At 32.3% G+C, this 24622-nt stretch overlaps 1 protein-coding gene across 1 annotated transcript in view; it reads right to left on the reverse strand.

Annotated features, from left to right (window-relative positions):
* Window positions 1–24622, reverse strand: part of LOC106712635 (potassium voltage-gated channel protein Shaw) — an 89938-nt gene that overhangs the window by 15755 nt on the left and 49561 nt on the right. Inside the window, exons 4-5 of the mRNA XM_045681353.1 lie at window positions 5489–5668; window positions 1560–1802 (exon numbers count right to left, since the gene is read on the reverse strand). Of these exons, the coding sequence (XP_045537309.1) occupies window positions 1560–1802; window positions 5489–5668 (423 nt within the window). The remainder of the gene's footprint in view (window positions 1–1559; window positions 1803–5488; window positions 5669–24622) is intronic.

The following is a 24622-nucleotide window of genomic DNA, read 5'->3' on the forward strand; positions in this document are numbered from 1 at the left end:
GCTTAACGTATATAAAAAACCATAAAATTTGCATTTCCTTTCTTTATCCTTTTGAGGTTAATATCAAGACGATCTTTCACGGATTTAAACACAATCATGAAGCATTTAGTGGTGCAAGGAAAAGATTGAAGGTACAAGGGCATGAGGCAGATCTCTAATGTGGTGGACAGATCAAGTCAGAGCGGCAGTCTACGTCCCCTTGTATGTGCAAATAAACAGAAATCCGCAATGACTGTAAGCGTCTCGTACAACAGGACACAGCACCTTTTTTATAACTACGACTAGTCTGGCAACACTGAAACGACTTAAGTTATTTAATACTAAGTGAGTATAATTTTTATTCATGGTCAGTCGTGCGTAAAGCGTAATTTTTCCGTTCGAAAGCTGACGTTAAAAGTTGCTAATAAATTTCCGCTTTCATCTTTTGTGATGCAAAAGTTTTGCATTCAATGAAATTCGATTCTTTTCGCGATCAGTTCTTAATTAAGTGGGACGCTTTTGTCTCAATAAATCTTTTTTCAGTCTTTGTTTAAATATCACATATATCTTTTGGAATACCTGAGAATGGAAGATAAGAAATTTCAATAAAGCTGATATTACTTAATTGTTTTGTGTCTCTGAGTTTCCACTTTAGAAACATTCGAATTAACGTGTTGTTATCTCTTTTCTTTTCAAAGGGTTTGAGAAGGATGAAAATATATGACTTGGTACAACTTTCGGATGTAAAATTCTCCAATGAGTATTTCCGATAGCTGTTACAAACTTGACATTTGTTGATTTTTTTGACAACGGTTATGAAATAATTTACACGTGACAATAAAATTGTTATCCTTATCAAGGCAAAAAGCTTTTACATTCACGAAGGTAAACTATAACCAGAGTTACTAGCTTTGGGTAATATTACCCAAGTCTCAATGTTGGATATTTGCCAAAATTTGTTTCTAAAAATGTTATATGAAACTTGAAGTAGATTCAACGTGATATGATTTATGCTTTTTTAGATGTAGAGGCTGAGTTCAATACAGACTTTTTTATTAGTATACCAACCAAATTTTCTACTGATTATACTGAAAACAGTTTTTTATGAAAATAGTTCTGCTTGTAGTTACATACATTATATCCAAAGTATAATAAACAATTAAAGGTAAAATGCTCTGTAATATTAAATATAAACCGAAGTCTGCAATATTCCTAAAAAAATTGTGCATTTATTTGTAAGTAGAAGACATGATGTATTTGCGTAGCTGATAATGAAAAACCAAATTTTAATTTTTTTCCATTTCTGTCTGTATGTCGTGTTTGTTCCGGGTAAAGTTGAAGGTTATAGGCGTGAGATTCTGTTGCAAAAATACTATAGCATATATTTTGAAAGTAATCCGAAGAGTTGATAGACGAGAGACCAATTTCATTCCCGAACTCTATCAGAGTAAAGAAACGTGTAATTCCGTATGTACATTTCTTTAAAGATCATACAGCTTGACTTTTTAAAATAATATTTATGAAATAAAAAAAATATAGTAATATATAAGAAGATTATAATGAAAATATCAAACACTTACCACAGACCGCACTAAAAGTTCAATCGTGAACCAAACATTGCATATAAGTTCAATGTAGAAGAAGGCGACATGCGGCTGACCGTTGTCGAGCCATGCGGGCCTGGTCTCCAGCTCCGCCGTGGAATTCTGCACATCCTCTTCCTCGAGGAGCGAGGGTTCCGACACCCGAAGATCAGGGTGTGTCTTCAAACAGAAGCATAATACTGACACGCAGATGAAGAACACAGATATCACTGATATCACCTGAAACAATATTGTTACAGTAATCACATAAAAGAAGTGCGAAACTTACCAAAAAGGTTGCTTACTTGTAATGCTTTTCACGCTTATGTAAGTTTATTTTATGTATATGAGAATTATTTATTACGGCCTTGAGCCTAAACGACTTAGCCGATTTTGATATTCGAGTATATATGTATATAAATTTCTACCTTAGTGAAAATGTAGTTTGGAGAATGAATTACAGTTTATTTGATTTTTATTGTAACACTAGCCGTCGCCCGCGACTCCGTCCGCGCGCAGTTAAAAAAAAATGGGGGGGGGGGTTATGAAAAATAGATGTTGGCCGATTCTCAGACCTATTGAATATGCTCACAAAATTTCATGAGAATCGGTCAAGCCGTTTCGGAGGAGTACGGTGACGAAAACTGTGACACGAGAATTTCATATATTAGATTTCGAATTTATTAAATCTTTATCTCCAAATGCAGCCAATAGATGGCGCTACATCACCATTAGATCCACAGCCATTAAGGCTTTTTGGTTTTTCAAAATTAAAGTTATATTATACCTATTATTATCTCTGTTTTGTCAGATAGAACGAAAGGAATGACAATATGTATTAATACAAGTGTCACGGCAGTGGATATCTACTACGGTTATGTTGTATTTACATATTTAAATAAATGTCCGAATATTAATATAGACATAAAATAAATCTTTCACATTAAAAAAGATAAGACTTGTAAAGATAACATATATAAATATTTTGCTATCTTTGTAGAAGTAAAATGAAAGTTAATGTAGCGTGAACTGATAAGAGTTTTATACAATGTCTAGAAAATAAATTATAAGAACATACGAATTTATGGGCCAGTGAATCTTTACATAATGTATTAATCACGAGATATATTTTTAATTTAAGGCAAAGCTGTCATAATTTTGGCTCTAATATCTTTTTAATGAGCGTACAGCAAAGGATTGGAATAAGTTGTTGACGTTATTTTTTCCATCCAGCTATTACTTGGATATCTTCAAGAGTAGAGTAAATAATTATTTATTAAGTTTATCTTATCAAGCTTATCAAGTGGGTTCATGGTTAAGTACTAGTTTATTAAACACTAGCTTTTACCCGCGACTCCGTCCGCGTGGAATAAAAAAAATGCACACAAGATAAAAAAGTTCCTATGTCCGTCTCCTAGTTCTAAGCTCAATTTTCAGCTAAATCAGTTCGACCGATCTTGAGTTATAAATAGTGTAACTAACACGACTTTATATATAATAGATAGATAAAAAAATCGCCTAAGTTTTACAGAATGTATTCAAAGTTTTCTTCTGTTTTTTTCCTCTTTCAATAAAACATCGAGCTTTACGGACATCTGTCATCAATCACTATGGTACATACAGCACGACATACTACAAGTATATGTATGTTATCAGTCCAAGTCAAAAGCGAGGTTGGATATGTTTTTATAAATTAATAGAAACTAGCTTCCGCCCGCGACTCCGTCCGCGCGGAATAAAAAATAGAAAACAGGGTAAAAATTATCCTATGTCCGTTTCCTGGTTCTAAGCTACCTCCCCATCAATTTTCAGCTTAATCAGTTCGACCGATCTTGAGTTATAAATAGTGTAACTAACGCGACTTTCTTTTATATATATAGATATATTCTTTAATAGCTTAAAGATTTTATTTCGTCAAATAAGTTTTCAAATTGGTTCAGTATTTACGAAGCTTATTCAATGCAAACAATCAAATCTATTCATATCGTTATAATATTAGTGTAGGTATCTAATGGCCAGATTTCTATACTCACAGTCAGGTTACCTAAATAAAACCTTTAGTTATTTTTTATATTATGTAGCGGAAGCGGCTGCGGTGCTGACCACTGTTAAAATATTACCTACTTACACAAATATACTATGCACAAACTTAAAGTGTTAGGAATCTATATATTTAATTTAAATAAAAGAGAACTTAAAACGTTTTTTTTTATCCATCCCCTCCCTTACCAGTTTTAATTCCCCTTCCCATTCGTTGGTCATTGGAAAAAGTAAATATAATAAACGTATGTGAACACTTTCCTTTTTTTAATCTGTTTTCCCTTGCGCCACAAAGTTTTTGTTTGCCGATCACGATTTGTCAAATTTATACAGCGTATAAATATTTAGAGAAATTCGCGCGTATATTATTTTATTTATTGCGAAAACAACGGACGTTGCTTGTTTTGTTAACTCTACACTTTGTCGAGTAATAAATTAAATTTTGATACTGCATTTCATACTTTATTGAGTTAATTATTTTCGTTTAATGCTACATGAGTGTGACAAAGTGAGTATTATATAATTTGAATATTGCTGTTATGTTGGTTCTAGTTTGGATTAATTAAAAAAAAAAAATAATAACAAAAACGTTACCATTGAATATAATTTCGAACTCATATGAACATTTATATAACTCAAGTTTTCAGATGAATTTCCCACTTTTTAGTGTAGGTAGACTAACGAAAATCAGAAGTAAATTACATAATACACAACTGTAGACCTGAAAGGTGATTGTAATAATAAAAAAATATTTTCCTAGTAGCAATTTGAAATCAATACTAAATTCGTATTCAAGTGAGTCGTTCTTTTTATATCAGAAGGCGACAAACGAGCAAAACGGCCATCTGAATTCGCCGAAATAGCGAAGCGACCGCTGCCCATAGACATCTGTAATTGCAAATGAGTTACCTACATTTAATCAAAGCACATAATCAGGACATTACCTATTCCAATGCGTCCCCTCTTCCACCAAATCCAACTACACCAGTTTTTATAAGAACAGGGTGGGAAGGTTAAGAGGACTAGAATTAGGACCCCGGTAATAACTTCTTATCTGCCAATAATATTTACTTATAGTTATTTGCACAAAATAACAGATCAATACGAGTTCCGTTATGAAACAGCGCGGTGTGCGAATAATTGTCGTGGAAATGGTTCTCATCTCCGGTTTAACGCCATCTATCCGTTTATTATCGCTACAATAGCGCCGAGTTTAAAAATGCTTTATTTTCAACTTACATTTTATATGCTTTTAAAACTTTTAGACATTCAGGTCACGATCCATTAAGAAACGAGCACTTAGAAATCGTTTTGTATTTAGTTCATTGTAGATTTCATTTTCTAAATCTATAATTAAGGTGGCCTTAAGTAACATTTTGAAAACTCTGTGTGTGACAGGACATTTACGAAATGCTTTTACTTGCACATTTTCATTCGTTATTTCGTATTTCCAAGATAATATTCACGACTTCACGACTTTTTTCCAATACGTTGAGAATTGAAATATTGAATTCCTGCAATAGTTTTTTTTTTGCTAAAAATTTGTTTTAACTTAATTATTTAGTAGTAACTAGAATAATTAAAAAATTTGAAGTTAAGATAATGTTCACATATTATGTGAGTTTGTGTCGAAAGTAAAATTAATTTAGAAATTTAAACAATAAATAATACACGTATAGTGCAACTAACTTATCTGCTTAGTTGCGATAACAGGGTCTCTCTCTGATGCCAGATAAATTTGTCGCACTATTATTACTCGTGTGCAGTAGCTTTGCCGATGGCGTTATGACGTCAACTGGACAGTACTAAGCAAATAAGTTCGGTATGTGTTGGACGGAAAGTCATCGGCCAAGCCTGCACGCGGTTAATTATGTTATTTCATATACCTTAGCGGCGGGTGAACTGGATGGTTCATCGAACAGCGCCCATATCTTTGGTTTGATCCTTTGCCAGACGCCCAGCTCTCCGGAGAGATAAGCTTCTTCGTAACCGAATATTCTAGCGATTTCTTCTTCTGAAGGTTTCTCGCTATCGATGTCCAACTTATCCAGTATCGCCAACGTATTCTATAACACACAAAAAACATACATTATTAAGTATACCACAATATTATGATAGCTTGAAAGGACATAAATTGAAGAATTGGTGAAGGTAATCATTATCTTCAACCTTCGTCAGTCAATTGTTAGCATGTACGTTATGTGAATACAGGTCTTATTGCCAGTTTCTAGTAGAAAACTATCCTTTAAAAAAGCTTTGATATATCAAGTACGTTAGTTTTGTTTACACATATTTATAATCAAAATCACAACCTGACTTTTTATAGAAATAACCGAATTATTTTGTTTCTGTTCGATAGTTAAACGTCGTTAAACTTGTAATTCTAACACAGAAAAAATATGTAATAGACCACATCTCTACGTCTAAAAGATGTACTAATTACACAGCAATTTTTATCCCCTTTGGATCATTAAGATCGCTGACTTGTCTGTTTTTTGTGATAGTAAGATGATTTTTTATTTATTAACTAGCTGTCGCCCGCGACTCCGTCCGCTCGCAGTTAAAAAATGTGGGGGGGGGGGGGGGGGTATGAAAAATAGATGTTGGCCGATTCTCAGACCTACTAAATATGTTCACAACATTTCATGAGAATCGGTCAAGCCGTTTCGGAGGAGTACGGGAACGAAAACTGTGACACGAGAATTTTATATATTAGATTTTAATCGACATGTACAGACTCTTGGTCTGTACTCTTTTTGCATATATACCTAATGCTAAATGACAATAGTAAATTTTATATATAACATTCCTTATAATATCTAATTTAATGTTTTATTTACAAAAACCAAATAATAAGAGATTTGAATATCTTGATATAGTAATAAAGAAAATTACTCTCATTTAGCTACGCTGAAAAATGTATAATATTTAACCTGATGTCATAAAAACTGGAAAGTATATATTACAGTTCATATAATATGTTGCTTTTCACGTTAAACAAAATTAACATAAAACGTGTTATGAGGTGTTATCGTTTTAAACGTACACAAGGGGCGTGATATTGCCGTGTCATAAAACTGCGCTCAGGGAATTTCCTCAATTTTTAGTATAAGAGAAGAAGCAAACAAGCGGCGGGAACACCAAGTTTATCAACGACATGAGATGGTATACTCGCTTTTGAAAGGACCCAAAGCCCGCATTCACACGGATGGTTTTTTTTTTTTTTTTTTTTTTTTTTTAATTTATTTGGAACAACTAACGACTACATAATAGATATACGTCTATAATATAAATATAAGACATACAATGTAATTATGTACCCAACATCGTTGTTCACAACTACAGTAACTAAAAATAAAGGAAAGAAACAATAATAATAATAGACTACAATTAAGTTGAGACATAATGTTTAAATACAATCAAACAGTTTAAAACAATTAAAATTAATGAAGTTTATGAAGGCTATGATCAGTTCACAGACCACAAGGGGGCACGCTCACCTGCGTGCGTCTTACATCGTTTTAGTGCGAACAGAACACTTTTAAGAGTGCCACGAATATGACATGATCGAGCTGGCACATGTAATTGTATTTGTCTAGTAAGCTCCATGCAGTTGAATTTTTGATGCACGATATTTGCAATAACATAACATCCAAAAGATTACGTCTCCTGTCAAGCGTGGCCAGATCGTATTTTAGCAATAATGAACTGTATGAGGACTTCGAACGAAAACAACGATAATGCATAGGTACATGGGCTTTTATGATTTCATTTAATTTTAGATAAAAGACATTGCACGCTGAATTTACAGGGTAACTCTGCCAACTGCCAACCAATCATAACTATTAATAGTTTCATTAATTATTGCGTTGTTTGCATCCAAATAATAATATTTTAATGTTGACTCTGATTGCATAGTTTTACGGTGGCGGTCCCGTGATATAAGTACGTGAAAGGGAGGATGAAGAATGTCAATGGGTACCAATGGATTTAGTACTGGTTCGCATCAACATGTATCATCACTAGAAATAAATAAGTCCAGAATACGTCCCATGTTGTTTTTGATATAATTATATTGTCTAGTATGCGTATCACGAACAAAAATACTCAAAGTGTTAGTTAATACATTGTGGCAGTCACATGGCAGCGAGTATGTTTGAGATGAGGGATCGCTCCATTCAATATAGGGTAGATTAAAGTCCCCGGCGATATGTATTTTGTCTATATTCTGTATATTATTAAAATAATACTGTAGTAAGTTTAAAAATATTGTATAAGTAGCTAAATCTTGATTTGGTGGAATATAAACTCCACAAATCACATGAAATATTGTCCCCACTTTAATATTTAATAACATGTAATCAATAAAAGGCGACGGTGAATTGTGTGATTCATTATCATCTAAGGTAAGTGCAAGCGAGCAGCGCTCAACGTGCAGGCCGCGGCGCACGGCCACCAACACGCCGCCACCGTCGCGCCTGCCCGTCGCAGCGTAGTTGCGGTCGCAACGAAATACTATGTAGCGTGAATCAAAAACTTCGCTATCGCTTATGGCGGCTGATAGCCAGGTCTCAGAAAGTATCAAAACGTCATATGAATGCGCTAACAAATTCATGTAAATAGTGTTAAGCTTCGTTCGTAGTCCTCGACAGTTTTGATAGTATATGGATATTTTATCAGCCATTCTAATATTTATTAGTATGAACAATATAACCGTAAATGTAATTTATCAACACCAACACCTCTGTGTATAAACACTTATTAAAGTCGTAACAATCACAGAATACTATCGTTATAAAAAGACATGTAAATCTATTACTTATTTTAGGTAAATAGAATGTACATTCCGTTGGAATTAAACATTCAATATTTTTAATAAAAGTAAAGCATAAGTCAATACAAAAAAAAATTACGAATATTAAGTGGGTAAATCGATAATCCATGCTTCTAACACGAGACATAATCCGCACAGACATAGTATAGTTAACTATAGAGGGAACATTTCCAAGACCTTTACAATGTTTACGCATTAATGTAACAAATTTGTCTATAATTTTTTTGGAACTAAGTAAAAAATCTACATACTTCAAAAAATACTAAACAAATACAATTACCTTTAACAATTGGCTTTAATTTTAGATAAGTTGCCTTTTGATCGAACAGCAAACACAGGTGATGTTTCTTTTTCTCTGACAAGTATCGTTCCATGCTTGACCCATACAAATCTGTAGCCACATTTTCTAGCTGCTTCTCGCGTTTCTCGAAATAGACTTTTGTTTTTTACGACGCTTCTAAACGCATTGAAATAGAACAAATGCATTTTTATTTGATATCTGTGCATACGACAAAGGTTAAACGCAACACCTTTTATCGTACAGTAAAGCGGCAGTTAATCGATGAACGCTTTAAAATCACTCTTGTTTCTTTCAACTAGTGGTCAAAATAGTTGTATTTACGTAGCGTAAAAAAAGCGCTCATGTGAATGCGGGTTAAGTCGTAATTGTTAGGAAATACCGTCGAGGACAGACGATTTGATAACAATCTTACTAATATTATAAATGCGAATGTTTAAATGGATGGATGGATGCTTGTTTGAAGGTATCTCTAGAACGCCTCAATAGATCTGGATGAAATTTGGCATGGATTTAAAACATAGTCTGGAAGAACACATAGACTTCTAATTAAGTTTTTTTTAATACCGTGCGCACGGAGTCAAGGGTAACAGCTAGTATTTCATGTTTTTAAAATAAGCAATAGAAAGGAAAGAATCTTGTACTATCATCATCATCATCATCAACCTGCCCTTATCCCTAAGAATCTCGTACTAACCAGACATATATATCTAATATATAAAATTCTCGTGTCACAGTTTTCGTTGCCATACTCTTCCGAAACGGCTTGACCGATTCTCATAAAATTTTGTGAGCATATTCAGTAGGTCTTAGAATCGGCCAACATCTATTTTTCAAACCCCTATTAAGTTTTTTTTAACTGCGCGCGGACGGAGTCGCGGGCGACAGCTAGTTCAAGTATAAAATTCTCGAGGTCTTTTAAAGTAATTCATGAAACATACGATAATAAAAAAGTTAAAATAAAACCGACCCCGTTTTATTTTTGCAAATAATTATCTGACCTGCATGCTAAGTTCAGAAAAAAAAAGTATATTGAATTTTTTTCGTACTAGTTTTAACAATGTCCGGAGTGTTTGGTACAGATTACTCTGTGCAAGACTACTGTTATCCGAGCTAATGAAAAAATGATCTGCCAACATTGTCACGTTAGCTAGGTCGTATAACTTTGAATAATAGAAATTCATAACATATATCTCATACAATTCATTTGAAAATAATAAAAAATAAACAGAAATATTAATAAAAGTCTTTTATATAATAGAAAAAAAGCTACGAAAATTATGTTCGGTACTAAATGGAACGTTCGGTTGTCGGAATAAAGGAATAATTCCAATATATTCATACTTTGCAAATCTTGGAGCTAACCACTGAAAAACTATTCCAGTTTAAAGATATATTACTTTTTTATCTTTAGATAAGTGTAGAATTGAAGTTAAAAACAAAAGCAATAAAACATAGTACTAAAATAAATAAATTCAACTCTCAAATCTCATAACTCGTCTCGTCTTGTAGTACGTAATGAATTTTATCAGTTTTCTTTAATACAAATTACGTATTAACCTCAATATTATATCCGAAGAGGATAAATCTCTTGAATCTCGTCGACCATTAGTTAAGATCTGAACATTCCTATTAAGCATTATAATAGATACAAAGGGAATTGATTCGATGGCGCTCAAAGGGCCGTAAATATAATGAAGTACATTCCGCCAATGAAATCCGGATTTCCAATCTAAAGGCAAATAAAGGTCTCGGCTTAAGTAAATAACAAATTGCCGTTTTGTCTTTTACATGCTTTGCTAAAAATTGAAGAAAATATTAAATCAAAATGTTAATATGTTTAAACATTTATTTTGTTAAAAGATTATTAAAAAAAAAGTGGTTTACCTTAAATTTTTAAAGTGTCTCACAAAAGTTTTAATAAATATTTAGAGACAATTTTCATATATCATTAAAACCTCTTTTGTTATATGTGTAAGAAATTGATATTTTTCCTTCAATGTACTCGAGAAAAAGAATTACTTACGTGCTCTTTTCGAGACAGGGCTCAAGAAATCCTATAGTCAAGAGCTTTGTGTGTTCTATTCCTTTGTTTGTACTTGACACATTGGTAACTTGATCTAACATTATCTTTACGAGGTAACATATAATACGGTAACTTGGAATATTAGAGATAGTATACTTTTTATATATCCGTCCATCTTTTAACATTGCCAATTTTGTCAAACATATCAAATATTAGATATAATTCAATTTAGCACATTAAAGCAAATTTATATTTAAAGTTCATATTTTCAATGCCTAAATACGAAAGAAATTTTACAAAACTAGCTGTCGCCCGCGACTACGTCCGCGCGCATTAAAAAAAAACTAAATAACGGTATGAAAAATAGATATTAATCGGCTAATAACACAGACCTATTAAATATGAACATAAAATTTCATGAGAATCGGTCAAGCCGTTTCGGAGGAGTTCAAGTTCGAACCCCGTGACACGAGAATTTTATATATTAGATTACTAGCTTTTACCCGCGACTCCGTCCGCGCGGAATAAAAAAAAAGTTCCTATGTCCGTCTCCTGGTTCTAAGCTACCTCCCCATCAATTTTCAGCTAAATCGATCGATCTTGAGTTATAAATAGTGTAACTAACACGACTTTCTTTTATATATATAGATTATGTAAAATAATCAAAAAGGTATTAAAACGTATTAATAATAATAAAATCTGCAAATAATCCGTATTTAATTTCAACTAAATTAATTCTAACATTTAAAATAGAAATTTTAACAGAACAATTAAGTATAAAACATGTTAATTCAGTGTGTTCAGTAAATCTCGGCTTTTACAGAACTCCAGCCGTCCGTCCGTTGTCTGATTAGCCTGCTCCGCTGGATTTAGCTATTGATCAGTGACTGAAATATATTACTAATTTTATTTGCGGTAACAAATAGAATTGTATAATGGAGTCTTTATTTGATTAGATTACTTTATAGAGATGTTTCTGATTGGCTTAGGATTAAAATGTTTTAACAGTTGCATTTCAACCTTGTATTCCTTATATAATTGCACTATGAATCAATACTAGTTTATTATAGTAGAAAAAGATTTGTGTTTTTGTATGTTTTTAACGAATGAACTTAAAATACCTAGACTTTACTGATTCTAAAGAGTCTTTCGCCTTTTAAACACTGTCCCTGAGTAACATAGTCTAACAGGAAAAATATCAGACGAAAATTTTTTGCTTCTTTATCTTTTGTGTCGGTATATGACTGCAAAAATATAAATAGGTATGAGATAGTTTTACAAATGTAGATAATCAATTAATATACATATTTTTTCTTGCATTTACTTTTATTAATTTGTCCAAGAGCGTCGGTGGCTCAGGGGTTAAGCACTTGACTTGCAATGTGCAGGTCCTGGGTTCGAATCCTGCCATATACCAATGAGTTTTTCGATTTTCGATTTACATATAATACATTTATCTTGCACATTTCTTTGAAGAAATTCAATGATATGTGTGAAGTCAACAAACACGTACTGGACCAGCGTGGTTTACTATGGCCTAATCACCTCTAACTTAAGGTAGGCTCCGAGCCCCTCAGTGGGGACTTATAGTGAGCTGATGATGAATAAATTCGGCCAAAAAGCTATACTTAATATTATTTTTCGATTCACTCTTTGTCAGTTTATAAATTACGTAACATTTTAATGATAAAGAACGCTTATCTGTGTGCGGTATTTGGTACGTGTCGTGAGTAACCATGTGCCCTAATCCCGGGTAATGGACAAGTTCTTTGAAACATTTGCTTTTACTGTGGGCTGTAGACGTAATGAAACATACACCATTGATTTATAAAGTTGAAAAGCATCTAGTATGGTTAATAAATTTTATAATATGTCAAGTTAAGGGTAATCAGACAGTTCTCTAAGTATAAAGTCGAGTGAAAGCAAAATAAGGCATTTGAATGCAAGCTTGCGAACTTAATTTAAAATTTACAACGTAATCTTCTCGGTTAAGTTATAGGCTTTAAAAGGTTAAGCTAAATAGTCAAAATTTTTCATCGTAAACTCTATAAAAAATAAAACATTATGGACAAAATTCTTTGATAAAAAATAAGGGATCTTTTTTCCTTCGATGCGGAACTCAATCACCTAGAGCCGATTCGAAGCATATAGTAAAAAAGTACATAACAATACGTGTTTTTCCTAACATAAAACTACGACCAACTTTTTGTGTTCGTACGTGAAAATAATAAAAGACGAGAAAGCATTCTATTTACCGATTGACATGTATATATGAGTTCGGAATTCTAAGATATTTTATAGCTAAAGTAATAAATAGCATTTATATTTCATCGTCGAAATATATATTTACAAATACAGAACACTTTCGTACCTAATTTACCCATATTATATACAACACATGGATGGATTTCGACCGACAAATTTTCGCTATATAAATATTCACAACATCTTGTACAGTTTGTTGTCAGTATAACATTTGCAATAAAACTTATTCTGAAGTCATGAAATAAATGTTATTAATGAAAGCAGAAAGCGAATCAAATATACAAAAGTTGGGTTGGCCTTGCGCCGCGTCAACAACTTAACCCTTTGACTGCTGGCGCGTGAAATCACATTTTATGAAGTCGTAAATTGCCGCGTTAGCTGGGGATCAGTTTCATTGCCAGTGCTCTAGCGGTGCAAGTAACAAGAGGAAGCGATTGCTTCACAAATCTTTTTTTAATGCCGTTTGTGAGCACGGAGCTTAGCAATATTACGCATGAAACTACTAATATTTAGATGAAATAAACCTATTATGTGTAATCATGATTCTTCTTCTTTTCAGTCACGTAACGCCCATGATCGATGATCGAGCCTGTGCAACCCGCATCTAGAATACTCTCGCATCCTTGACCATCGTCGGTCCATCATGATTATATGCTTATAATTTTTATTTTTCCCACTCTTCGCATTATGCATCGATTCCCTTTTCTTAATTTAAAAAGGTATTGTAAGGTCTGTTTAAATTTTCAGATGGATAACGATCGATGTTGCCGTGTCAATTTTACCTCTACGATGATATTAAAACAAGGAGTTTTTGTTTTTAAATGTGCAATATTCTTATAACTTGGGTCAACTATTATCAGGCAAAGCAACAGATGGCACGACAAGACCTTTCTAATATGGATAAATATTTTTTTACACTCAAATTAGCAAATAGAGTTATGAGTACTATAAAATGTAACGTTTATTTCTTTACTGTTATTTGCAATTTCCTATTTCTAAGGATCATTTGAGTAAATATACTTTTAATATGTAATGCGAAGGACCACATTACTGGGTCTAAATTAAATTCCCAAGCATAGGATTGTTGCCAGTTGACACTTCAAAATTTACAAATAGGTCACATTCTATTGTTACTAGTATTAAACAATGGAAAATAACTTATAATTACGATAAAGCAGTTATTTATTTTAAAAGAAATAATTTTTGTATTTTATCTATAGAATGGAAACAACGACAATATGCTTGTTAGAAACATCTGTTACGAGGGTTAATAGTATCTCATTCACTTAGACGACCTTAAAGCCTTTCGACCTTTGTTCACGACCAGCCTAACTTGAGCCCTCAGTTTTTATATTTACATTAAAGAAATAAAAGGAAATTCGAAGTGTAAGGTAATGAAGGATCATAGCTTTTGTAGTCGCTTTCAGTGGATTCGCACCTTTAACAGGAAATTGGTAAATTGTGAGGATATTTCGTATTAAAAATCAAACCTTATTCATGTTTATTTATTATTATTAGTACTGATGCAAATAAATGTATGTTTCAACTATCTATTTAGTAAAATTCTTATGAATCTTACTAATATTATAAATGTGAATGTTTAGATGGATGGATAGATGTTTGTTTGAAGGTATCTCCAGAACGGCTGTATGGATTTTGATGAAATATGCCATAGAGGTAGAGCATAGTCTGGAAGAACATATAGGTTATTTATTAAGTTTTTTTAAATTCCGCTCGGACGGAGTCACGGGCGACAGCTAGTATATAAAATGAACGTGCAAGTAACGAGCATGTGTGCAAATACTAGCTGTAGCCCGCGCGGATTTAAAAAAGGAACTTAGTAAGTAGCATATGTGTTCTTCCAGACTTTGTTCTACATCTATGCCATCTATGAGATCCATTGAGCTGTTCTTCAGATATCTTTTTACAAACTACTACTTCCATCCATCCATCAATCTACTATTAGTAAGATTACTAATGTTGTACATCTAACATAAGATACTACAAGTACTAACGGAAGACATTTTCCTAGTAATAAATGTCATAATTATTTAGTCTGAAATATGGTCCATTGCTGCGTTTCAGAGTACACGCCCTCATATTTCTTAGTTAGTACTTTAAATACAGGGTTTCTTAGACCATATATCTTGTTAATGTGCTCTACTAGAACGAAATAAAAACGATAATAAATTCTATTACTTAGAGGAATTCATACGCTAATCCAAGTTGAAATCCTAAAGTTATTAAACTTTTAAACAAAGAACAAATTTATATTTTACAAATTTCTAATTCATTAATCCCAAAATAAATATTCGCAAAATTTAATTTCCTAAATAATTATGTTAAAAATAATTATAGTTTTTTCGTTAATTGAAAAACGTCAAAACAACGCACTAAAATACAATTAAGAGAATTTATCAGGCGATATTTCAACTCCGAAATGTTTGAACGAAAAACTTAAACGTACGACCCTTTTCATATTTCTGTGCTGACTGTACGAACGATCTGTTAAAACAATTTATTGCAACGACCTCGCAGCGACGTTATCTACAGCGTACAATTGCTTCAGAACTGTAAAATGGAATTTGCGAACTGAACAGAATATTATAGTAAGTTCGAAATTTAAAGGGATTAATTGATTCTTCTGGCATATAGACAAGTTGTTTACCGACACGTTTATAGTATTTTCTAATATTTCACTAGCTGTCGCCATCGACTCCGTCCGCGCAGGATTAAAACTAAATTTTTTCTGGACTACCTGACATAAAATAATACAAACAGGATAAATTCGTTTTAATTTGAGTTATCAACAGCCAATTAATTAAGTTTTATAAGCATCAATTAACTTACGTAGGATTATACTAAACGAAAAACTTTTCATTCTACCACGTTTAAATAAGTTTGACAAATTATTTTTGAGAAATCAATTAAGTTTTAATATATATTAAAATAATCGAATCGCTACATTTACTGTTTGAAACAATTTGATTACAAATAACACTATAAATTATATTTACAATTTCAAATGAGTACGACCACACAGTTTAATTCGATCTGGCATTTGTCGAACCAACAGGTCTCTTGAGGACTCTGACTAATCGAGATTGTGTTAAAATGGCATGCAAATACCAAACCCATTTACTGGATCTGAATTTTGAACTTAGCTATCAATAGCAACGGTGTATTACCCAAGTTTAACTAAAAATACTTATTATATTTTAACACTGTTATCATTAATAAACGAGTGACTAAAAGATGACAAACACGCGGCCACTCGATAAGGTTTAAAAATCCAAGTAACCGCTACCGTGGTTTAAAGGTTACAGATGCTTTGTCTGCCTTTATTGAATAGAGGAGTGGATGTATAAGGATATTGCCCTATCCAATACGTCCTTTTCAACTACGTAATTAAATATATTTTAATGGAATTGCCTAAATTAAAACTATTACTGTATAAAAAGATGGAATGTCTGTAGAAATATTATTGTCATTTATAATCTGGTAAAAAAAATCAGGGCACATATCCAGTGGAATATATTATATATTCAAGTGCTGGAACAAAATCACGATAAATTACGCTCGCCAACTAACATTTAAATTTGGTTAATAGAGATGTACGAGGATCACTAAATTATATTGCGTGGAATTCAGAGAACATATAGTTGTACTGTAAAATGAAAATAAATTGAAACATGCTTTCTTTTTGTTTTGATTGACATTTAGAATGCTGAAATTAGTATAAGTATTTTGGGTGAATTTCAGAAGTGTCGGTGGTGCAGAGGCTAAGTACGAGAAGTTCAGAGATGTATGTATCAATCTATCTGCACAGGACAATCGTGGTTGATTAAGGCATAATAACGTCTAATTTATAGTAGGTTCTAGACTCTTTATTAGCTAGACTAGCTTTTGGAATTCTTATCTTTGAGTATTAAAGGCGATTTTATTTGAAAATTTTCATATTAAAAGTCATTAATAGAAATAAATCTTTGTGAGTTGAAGGGAAAATGTTTTATTTTGAATTGTGTTCGTTATCAGTGGCAATGGAAATGAAGCCGGTGGTTGAGTTGATTAATGCATTTGCACGACTGAGAGGTAATATAGTTAGCCAGCAAACGTTCATTTATTTCAAATTTATTTTTTATATAAATTCACATAGAAAATGTACTTTAAGAGATGTCAATTATTATATTTTCTTATATGATACTAACATCATGTTATTTATCTGACGGGGAATAAATAAATAAAGTAAAAATTTCGTAGATGGTCTGATTTTTTAGATGTTTTGTGAAATGGTAAAATAAAACTTACGTTTTAAAGTTGTGAGAGAAAAAATGTTTTACCGGAACTGTTATGTATTTTATTTCTAGTTTTATCGGAAAATATGCATTTTATTTATCATAAAAATTTCTTGTTTTAATTGTGACGCAATGTAGTAAAATTTGTTATTTTGTCTTACTAATGTTAAAAATGCGTATGTTTAGATGGATGGATGTTTGTTACACGGTATCTCCAAAACTTTGTTACAGATAAAGAATACAGTTTGGAAGAACACATAGGCTACTAATTAAGTTTTTTTTCTTTAACTTCGCGTGGACGGAGTTGTGGGCAAAAGCTAGTTTTATTACAAGCTAGCTTTTACCCGCGACTCCGTCCGCGCGGAATAAAAAATAGAAAACGGAATAAAAATTATCCTATGTCCTTTTCCTGGTTCTAAGCTACCTGCCCACCAATTTTCAGTCAAATCGACTTTGCCGTTCTTGAGTTATAAATAGTGTAACTAACACGACTTTCTTTTATATATATAGATTGATTTCATCGCTGTTTAAACTAAGTTAACCGAAACATCAAAACTTAAGTCGATGCAATAATAATCTAGTTAAAAGGCCGACATCGCTCAAAATTCGTTAGCTTTTCAATTTCTCTGTCGTAAATTGGATTTAATATTCAATATATTTCGTAAAGAAGGCAACGTCATGTGGAAAAACAGGAAGGTGTGTTTTTTTACGAAATCATAAAGATTTTGATACGTTTTTTATTAAAAAAAAATATAAAGACAAAAATTGCATGTAGAACAATGATCTGAACATATTATATTGAAAAAAAATGTCTCTCCTCTCTTCTATTCTCTTAAAAAAACAGATTAGGGTAACAATAAGTCATACGTGTGTAAAACCACGGTTACTGAACTTTATAAGTTGTGTCTAAAGTGCGACGGATTACGAGAGTTGGCCGTCGAGTCTTCATTCTACAAACTTTTATTTACATTCACCTGAGTTTGTTTGTCATTAAATCTTGCAAATAAAATATGATCCACTTCTTGATTAGCAATGGAACTAAAATTGAATATATGTGGAAATTGCGTGAAAATACATTATGAGGAGATTCTGATGAAGCTGGAATGTGGCGATAGGAAGCGCACTGAAACGACACAACCCCATCGAATTAGGGCTCGTTTGAATCGTCTTGAAGAGTGGTTTGTCTTTCAATGATAACCAGTGTCTGATGATGGAACTGGAAGGTGGTTATATGAATACTGTAATGATTATTTTTCATTTCAACGGAATCAAATAAAAAGGTGATTAAAAAAAGATTTTTTTCTTTAAATTTTTATTCTTTGTAAAAAGATTGTAAACCACTATAAGACATTTAATCGTATAGAGTACAAAAGCTCGCATCTTTATTTACCATTAGATAAAATAAAAAAGGAAAATCCCCAATGTGTTGTAAAAGCGAGAAAACAGTATTAAGTAACAAATGTTCGGATTAGACTCCTGCTGCGACGTTGTGTAAATTGTAATGCTATAGATGTTGAGAGGCTTTGTTTAACATCTTACCTACATATATACCTACCGTACTTACCGTTTAAGAACGGTCAATTGTTATATAATTATAAGTTACAATAGGGTGAAAATTCAATGCAAAGGAAATATTTTTTATAAGAGAGGTAAACGAGCAGCGAGAGCACTAAAGTGTTCATCGACGCCCATGGACTTCTGCAATACCAGAGGAATCGCAGATGCATTGCCGGCCTTTGAGATGGTGATACGCTTTTTGAAGGACGTCATCGTAGCGGTAGCGTCATAGTCGTAGCGGTTTGGAAATACCGCCGAGGACAGACCATTCCACAACGCGCCAGTACGCGGTAGAAAGCTACGCGAAAACCGTACGGTTGTGGATTGCCAGCCATCGAGATGGTGTGAATGGAACATGATATTTTAAAAGTATACTCCTTTCTTAAATAGTGTAAAATAATTATAAACAAGCAACCTGAAGACACAAATAATTTTGAATGATACATTTAAATTTGATCATATTTAGTAGATATGTAACATAGTGTGTAATCTTACTAATATTATAAATGCGCATGTTTAGATGGATGTTTGTTTGATGGTATATCCGGAACGGTTTAACGGATCTTGATGAAATTTGGCACAGATGTAGAACATAGTCTGGAGACACTCCTTATTACGTTTTTTAAATCCGCAGGGACGGAGTTGCGGCAATAGCTAGTGATAAATATTTCCAATATATTGATGTTTATTTTTAAACGTGAACCTTGTTTGTTGTGGGTTTTGAAACAAGGTCGTAGTGTTAAAGTAATAATCGTGTTCGTTGCAAGTTTATGTCGACGCAATTATTCCAGACTTGACGTAAACTGGTTAACGATTTTCTCATTATACTCTTAACAGTTTCAATCTCGTTAAATTTGCTATAAGTAATTCGTTAAATTTAATATAATAATTTTAAATGAAAATAATCCTATTCACGTGAGGGCGGCGTACAAGGTTTTATAAACCTTGTATGCTTTGGCCTAATTTTTTACAGCACTACTTGGGAAGAATTTATTGAAATTAATTAAATATAAGCTAAATAATTCAAAATAACTTCTTAAAATACACCAAAAGTAAACGTGATTGCAAATAACTATGTTCCCGAAGTAGACGAAGAGAGTAGAAGAAAACTGAAGTTCTTACCACGCCCCTTGAATAAGAAAAATTAGACATATGAAGGAGGCATAATTTTTTTATTGCTTTCTTTAAGATGGTGCCTTGATTAATAAACAATTTTCTTACCACATCCTTACCAATTTTCTTAACTCAATCTTACCAATTTTTTTAAATGCGAATGTTTAGATGGATGGATGTTTGATAAAAGGTATCTCCAGAACGGCGGCGTGAATTTCGATGAAATTTGGTATAGATATAGAACATAGTCTGGAAGAACTCATAAGCTACTAATTAAGTTTTTTTTTTTAATTTAACACATGGGCGACAGCTAGCTATGAATAGAACTCAAAAAAGAAACATAAATCGACGGAGTATAAAATTTTAAATTGTATAATTGTTACAGAGTTAAGTTTATGAAAAATGTTATGATTAATTTTATTTATTACCAAGAGTTATTTTGAATAAAGTAATGTATAAAATTATAACAAAGGTTTTTGTTAGTGCGTATTTTATTTTTTACTAACCTGAACAAGACATTAGTATTCCTAAATACTGATAAATAAAACAAAAATGTTAATTGAAAATCATAAAATCTCAATCAAGCTAAGCGTTTAAATATTGCAAAATCTTATTTTTATCTCTTAAAAATACATCTCAGAATTCAAAAAAAGTTAAACAGATCAAGACTCAAGATCAAGTAGACTCATATGAAGGTTATATCTATATAGAATATATGGACCTCTAAGCATCTATTCTATATGAAAATATAAAAATCCATATTACCAATGCTACCGGAAACTGGCCTACATTTTCATGCTTTTTTATTATTCCACTATTTTGCATAAATGGTATTGAAAAAAAAAAGGTTCCAAATGAGCTTTTTCATTGTTGCTACAAATGTTAGAATGGAAATGCTTATGTAAAACCTTTTTTATTTATACAATACGCCTACGCCCACTTCAAAATTACTGTTTTAATTTTTTTTTTTTTGTAAATAAGAGGGTCACGAGATGTAAAACAATACCCATTGTAATCATGTTCAAAACATTAATTGAGTTGGTAAAGAATTGTTATTTATTAGGTATTGTCCATTCACAAGCTTATGTTTTTTTTTGTGTAATATTATAAACATAAAAACGTTTAATTATCCCACTGAAAGTTTTGTTTACTAAAACAATCGCTTAGCATAGATATCTCAACTTACACTAAGAGACCTTAATGATTACTTAACTTTAACGTACGATAGTAATTACAATTTAACTGAAGTCATCAGAAACAACTTACAAATAGCAGTGAACATTTTCCCATTAGGTAAATAAGTGAGAGCGGTTGTCTTCAATTAGTCGTTAGCTAGTGGAAATGCATTCATTAGCCGAGGTTGATGGCACGTTAACTAACCAGCGAGAGACGAAACTACTACATAATTTATGTAATACACATGGTATATAGCATTATATACAAATAAAAGACCCGTCAAACGTTGTTTTGTCATAAAAATTATTTTAAGGGAATTTTTGGTATAGATAAATTGACACAGAAATTATTATGTATCAAGTTAATTAAAAAAAAAAACAACCAGCAAAAATAAAAAAATTGCGATACGATTGTTTATGTAGGAACCATCGAATTAAGTAGGGTTTAAGGTCGTGTAACTTACCCTCCTGATTAGTGAAATACTTAGTACCTGAAATGCTTATTTAATTATCTTATTAAAAACCGAGTTGTTATGTCTATATGTATATCTGGGATAAAGTACAAACCTTTAAGATGTCAATTGACAAAATTAAAAAGATATTAAGGTTTTTATCTCGACATTTGAAGGTTCGAATAAATTAGGATCATGATGATTTCAAATAAAGATCCCTTTAGTCCCCTTTCGCTTTTCACCCTTTTCTTATAAGGAAAGGATAGGAAGGGGAATCGAATTTATCCTATACAGAAATATTATATTTCTGTGCGTCTTCAACTTCGTAGGTAGGAAATTCATATACAATTCCTGATGTTAGCGGCGGTCGCTTTGCTATTAAGGCAAAGTCACGTGACTGCTTCCTCGTTTGATACGTTATCATATAAAAATAGTAATGTAATTCAAGCACGGATTACACATAATACATGAACTTATTTAACATGTACACGAGGCTTACCGCATAATCCGTTTAGTGTATAATTACAAACAGAATACAAATGAATTATTTCAAATTCAGAAACCGGAAACGAGGAATTTGTCAACACCGGAAATATGTTAATTGAACGATAAATTGAGGGATCAACCACTTTAAATTAACATAAAGTTTGAAACTCTAACCAATAGAATTACTTTAATATTTCAGAGAAATAATATGTCTGTAAATTGTTGGTGTAAAAAAATAAATACCATAAATATGTGTTTTTATTTGATATTTTTTTGCGTTGCGAAATGTTGTAGCCAGATTTTTTAAAAACAAACTTTCTTTACAGGGATTTGCACTGAAGCAGTTTTTTTTTAGAACACGCAAACTGCATTTCAGTGCTTATCCATCTTGATGTTCTATTCTCTTTGTGTTACTATACTAATCTAGTTTGAAAAGTTCAAAGCTTTACGTTGTTTTGCTTTTCTACTAACATAAGTATAGCGATGTTTACGTTTTCAATTATGTTAAATGTAAAAAAAAAAATAGTGTTATATAAATTTTTTTAATTTCCGATTCCGATATAAAACAAATTCCGATCATAGCCATGACGATAACTGTCACAAACGTCTTCAAATGGCGACTCTACGACCTTTATCATTCTATATGCTAATAACAAATTAGTTACAACAGAATAAGGGTAGATCAACACGACCTGACGTTAGGGCGGGAGGGACCGTGCTTGATTAAGGGCCACTTAGTACTACCGAGATGGTAACCAAGTAATTACTATATGTGACATAGTAATTTAATCTGTGTCTTCGTGGTAATTGCTCTTTTAATAAGCATCATCATCAGCTCACTATATGTTCCCACTGAGGGACTCGGAACCTACCCTAAGTTAGGGGTGGCTAGGTCGTAGTCAACCACGCTGGCGCAGTGCGGGTTGACTTTACACATATCATTGAATTTCTTCAAAGCTAAGAACGTTCACAGTAAGAACGTCGGATAAATGTACACGTGTAAATCGAAAGTTGAAAAACACATTGGTACATGGCGGGATTCGAACCCAGGACCTCAAGGGCTTAACCACTAAACCACCGACCCTTCAATTCACTGGTCTGCAACGAAATCCTCCTTTGAATAAAAGTATGATCCGTTTAAAGAGTTTACCATCCTCAATCTATATCTGCTTTTCGTTTTATGCTATCACGTCTAATTTTTTTTTAATGTTGATTTTAGATTTTTAGAAATTATGGGATTTTTTGCTATACTAATATTACTATACTATGTTATTCTCGCGTTAAAGCAACTTTAATTGGTTGAGATTGTATTTGCACACAAATAAACGGTGTGCAGTGATAGAAAGAGAGAAAAAAATATTATCTGACGCTTTTTTAAGCGAATATGAAAGAAAATTATATGGGAATATGATGTTATTACTGCAAGAAATCAAAAATTCACAATACGCATAGAACATTTGTGTTGATCTAAAAGTTTTAGCAATTTTAACTGGCCTGCAATGAGGATGTCCTCATTGGATTCCAGTTAAAATCACCAAATGGTAAATACCAAATTTTGTGGTTTTTTATGTGAGTGGGACAGTCGCGCAAAAGACAAACACAACATAGTAAAAAGCTGACCACAAAGAACGTTTTTTTTTTTCAAAATCAAAACCTCTCTGAGTTTGTCTCCTGTATCTAAAAATGTAAAGGAATATCCTTTCGTTCCTAGTGAAAAAAAAATTCCACCACTTCATATAAAGCTGGGTCTTATGGAAAACTTTGTGAAAGCCCAGTACTTTCAGTACTAGAAAACAAAGTTTCCCCGGATCAGGCGAAATTAGAAGAAGGAATTTTTGTAGGTCCTCAAATACTCGAGCTTATGAAGGACTCGAGTTTTAAAATAAATTTAAATCAATTCGAAAAAATGGCGCAGACTGCTTTTGTAGAAAATTTGTGCCAAAATTTTCTTGGAAAAAAATCAGAACTATCAGGAAATCAAACAAGAACTTCTCATTTCCTACAAGGCTCAAAAAAGTAACATGTTTCTTAAAATTCATTTTTTGCACTCTCACTTAAAATTTTTCGCACCAAATCTCAGAGCAGTATCTGATGAAGACTGTGAGAGGTTTCATCACGATATTTTGCACATAGAGAGGACACAACGGGAAATGGTCCGAAGCAATACTTGCAGATTTTTGTTGGTCGATTTATCAGGAAACTCCATTATAAAATATGAAAAAGAAAAAAAATGACTAAGTAAAATGGGATTGACAACTAGTAATGATATTGTCATATGCGTTTTAAAGGTTGTGTAATAGTGTACATCCAACATTATTTAAGTAATTAAATGAATGATAAAAATTTCATATAAAAAAATTGTTTTTCTTAAAAATTCCATCCCAAAGAATATAGACGTGCTAGAAAACTTTGAATGATATATTTATGTTCAGTATTGTTGCATTACACAAGATAACTGCATAACATTTGAAGGAGAGAAAAAAAAATTTTTTTTGCAGACCAGTGTTATTAATAATATG

The sequence above is a fragment of the Papilio machaon genome, chromosome 15 (assembly GCF_912999745.1).
Source record: "Papilio machaon chromosome 15, ilPapMach1.1, whole genome shotgun sequence".
Lineage (NCBI taxonomy): Eukaryota > Metazoa > Arthropoda > Insecta > Lepidoptera > Papilionidae > Papilio > Papilio machaon.